Source organism: Lactuca sativa, chromosome 4 (assembly GCF_002870075.4).
Source record: "Lactuca sativa cultivar Salinas chromosome 4, Lsat_Salinas_v11, whole genome shotgun sequence".
NCBI classification, from domain to species: domain Eukaryota; kingdom Viridiplantae; phylum Streptophyta; class Magnoliopsida; order Asterales; family Asteraceae; genus Lactuca; species Lactuca sativa.
Window position 1 is genome coordinate 80,576,962 of NC_056626.2, and position 3,451 is coordinate 80,580,412.

Below are 3,451 nucleotides of genomic sequence, written 5' to 3' on the forward strand. Positions count from 1 at the left end.
TTTATGTTATTGCTTCAAATAAATAATTAATTAAAAATCATTGATATGTCATATTTTCCATGCAAGTCTTTTTTCAGATAAAATTGTCTATCTTATCAGGTTATACTAATCTTGTGCAACAGGCATATATACACATAGTATATATTTAATTGATAACCGGTTTGATTGGTTAAAAAATGGTTGGAATTCTCATAAGATGATTTGATTTATTTATTATGTGTGCTAATTTATTTCAATTGGTTTTAACTTTATTTTTCTAATTTTCTATTAATAAAAAAATAATAATATCATTATTACTATTATCATCAACATCAACAAGAAAGATATCATTTTGAGTTTCTGATAATTAGTTGATATTTTACAACGTTAAGCTTTATATAAACCAACAAACTGCCCTACAAAGTTATGCAAATAACGAAAAAAGGAGTTTTGAAAATAATAGTACATACGCAAGCCAAATTGGAATAAATTCAAATATTCCTGGTTTATTCCGAACTTTGCCACCTCCTTGAGTTTGATACTTTGATTCCATACTTATGCACCCTAAGTTCAGCCCAAAAGGCATTCTTAAACTTATTTACAACATAAATTACAAATAACTCAATAATACATCACAAAATATTCATAAATTCCAAAGAGAGTGCGTACTTATTTTTCCACTTCATGTCAACAAACACTCCTCTATCACACCACTCCACACCAAACAAAAAGAATGTAAAATTTTCAACCATCTTTTCTAACCTTTTCCATCATAATAACAACATCACTCCCGCAACTGATGAAGTGACATTCATTACCACAACTTAATAGCTGATTCTATTATATAATTCAACCGATTTGAGTTACTTTGTTGTTTGCCTTTCAAGCTTTGTTTTTGCATCTCCCACTTTAGCGGTTGACCCGTATGATAACCTTCGATTTCTCGATGCTTTCTTACCATTAGGTGAATTTGACTTTTTCATTGATGGCGATTTCTTAGTTGGTGGACTATTGACTTTCTTTGGAGTGGACCCCACTAGAGCTCGAGTTTCCCAAGGCCGAGCAGCAATCCATCTCTCCATCCAACTCCAACCCCAATTAGATGCCGCCACATCAGATTCATTTATGCCTAAATTTGAATTCGAATTTGCCCTCCACTACAAATAAATGGAAAGTTAGCAATGTGCTTTTCAAAGTTTCTAATTATAGCATATTACTATCATATCATATCTTATTAATGTTTTGTACTTTTACATATCTACCCATTATAGCAATGGTAAGTGGCTCCCTTTTGTATAGATCATCCCATTATTTAATTTGCTGACGTGGCATAATTAAGCTGACATGGATTTGATTTGAGTTTACCTGATGAGAAAAGGCGTATGCCATTGCTCGCTCACGCTTTACAGATGCTTCTTCTCTTTGTTTCATCCGTGCAAGAACCTCATCCATCGTACGAGAGCTCCCACTCCACTCCATCTGCAAAGTAAAATCAATTAGATTTTCATAGTGCAAAAAAGATTGAATCTTTTCATGGTAAATTATTGAATAAATAGCATGATTTGGCTTCTTTAATCAAATAAAAAAAATCGAGTTAAAATTTGCATTATCTCTAGATCACATACCTTAGCATCAAGCCTCAATTGATTCTCAAGCTTCTTCTGCTTGATCCCGCTGTCTTCCACCATAGCCAGTCTGCGAGTTCTTATCTGGGCTTGTATCTTGCTCCATGTTTGAAGATTTCTTAATGTATTCGAGGTTTGCTTTTTGCCAAAATCCCCTTCCATAAGCATCTGCAACTTTACTAATCGTTTCAAATTGCAGAAATACTTTCTCGCCTGAAAATATCACAACAAAAAAGTCAAACAAAAAAGTCAACCTGAAAAAAGATTCAAGATCATCAACAAATTGTGAAACTGATTACACTTCTACAAGATTACGTTCATATAAAGAATTTCTTTCTGACTCTTGACGTTAATTGACCAACTTTCGTATTATCATCATCACAAATGTAGAAGATTATGACTTTGGTTCACAAGATTTCCGCTAAAGGGCATTTTAGACTTTTACTAATCGCCAAATGTAAAAATACCTTAAACCCCCTAAACGCAGTTTGGATCCGTATTGCTGCTACATCCTCATCAGGCAGATTAACAGATACACGGCGTCCTTTAGCAACACCATTAATAATATTTTTTTGTTCCTCTTTAGATCGAGATTTCAAAATAAAACCATTTGTTTCTGGTAATGAATTATCCTGTAAAAATTGCAGTGTTAGAAAAGATATTCACAAGTAAAGAAGGTTAAAACTGTAAATTCCATACAACATGGTTAGATTACGATAAAAATTGGCGTATAAAATAATTTTATAAATTGCATACCTTTGTCTTGTTATTTTTTTGTTTCCTAGCTTTATTTGAACTGATTATATTCTTCAACCAATCACTTGATCCCATGGTTGATGCTATACTTTGTGATTGCTGCAAGAGAAAATGGGAAATTACTTTCATGTATTTGTGTATTATATTACAAAACCATAAATAATCATACAAATTAGCATCTTATTTAAAACAAACACCATAATAATTAAACAATTGAAGGTTCTTCAAATCTTTGACGAATACTAATAATCTAATATACAAAACCATAACAGCGTGCAATAAAATTAGCATCTTATTTTGAAAGTTACTTAAGTCAAAGCATCATCTGTTCAAGTAGACGAAATCATAACAAGTCAAAACACAAATCCCGAAATCATAATAAAAAGGGGAACTTTACTGCAGCAAATACTGTTGACTTTCAAAGTCAGAAAAATAAAACCCAATAACTGAGATATCAATGTAGAGAAAATCTTGGATAAATATCGGAATACCCACAAACAAAAACCAGAAAATGTTTATGTGCAACAAATTAAATTAACAAACACTAGTCGAATTACTTGAAAAGTCAACGCATCATACATTCAATAGAAGAAATCGAAGAACTTGTAGTAAAAGAAATTGAGAAGGCGTTCATGAGAGCGACATACCAGAGCAGAAAAAAAACTTCAAATTTGGATTCTGAATCAAGAAGTTCTTGAAAGAATATAAAGGAAGTGAGTGAGTGGTGATATTACGTTTGGGAAAGGGTAGTAATACAAATAGGAAGAATAATGAAGAAGGAAAGCAGAAAAAGAACAAAAAGGTGGGTGTGAAGAAACTGTGGATATCTTTGCCATGGCCCACAACTGTTCATCTTCTTCAAAGCTGTTAAATTTTATGAAAAAGACAACTCCTTTTGTCTCATTAAAAATGGAACATTTCCATTTTAAGATATTTTTATAAATTTTCTCAAGATTTTGATTTAAATAAAAGGTTTGTTTGTAGTACTAACATGAAACACAATGTCCTATACTCCTATTTCAAGCCCGTGTTCTAATGTTATAATGATTGTGTCTATTTTAAAGTTTTTCGTATATTTTGCAACATAAAAT

General features: G+C 31.8%; 1 protein-coding gene across 1 annotated transcript; it reads right to left on the reverse strand.

The window, feature by feature from the left end:
• Window positions 1–465: 465 nt before the first annotated feature.
• On the reverse strand, window positions 466–3,153 carry LOC111884548 (protein IQ-DOMAIN 10). Its single transcript, XM_023880867.3, has 6 exons — window positions 3,008–3,153; window positions 2,361–2,459; window positions 2,072–2,236; window positions 1,605–1,817; window positions 1,345–1,458; window positions 466–1,136 (listed from the first exon to the last, which is right to left on the reverse strand). Exons 2-6 carry the CDS (start codon window positions 2,433–2,435, stop codon window positions 843–845), a joined length of 861 nt encoding a protein of 286 aa, XP_023736635.1. The 5' UTR covers window positions 2,436–2,459; window positions 3,008–3,153; the 3' UTR covers window positions 466–842.
• Between the last annotated feature and the right edge of the window lie 298 nt (window positions 3,154–3,451).

What these genes read in the sequence shown, in the direction of transcription:
- LOC111884548 (XM_023880867.3), bottom strand. Translation starts at nt 2,435, where the DNA reads ATGGGATCAAGTGATTGGTTGAAGAATATAATCAGTTCAAATAAAGCT. An exon ending in CTGCGTTTAGGGGGTTTAAG is followed by an intron (nt 1,818 to 2,071) that starts GTATTTTTACAT and finishes TGATATTTTCAG; the next exon opens with GCGAGAAAGTATTTCTGCAA. An exon ending in CATACGCCTTTTCTCATCAG is followed by an intron (nt 1,137 to 1,344) that starts GTAAACTCAAAT and finishes ATTTATTTGTAG; the next exon opens with TGGAGGGCAAATTCGAATTC.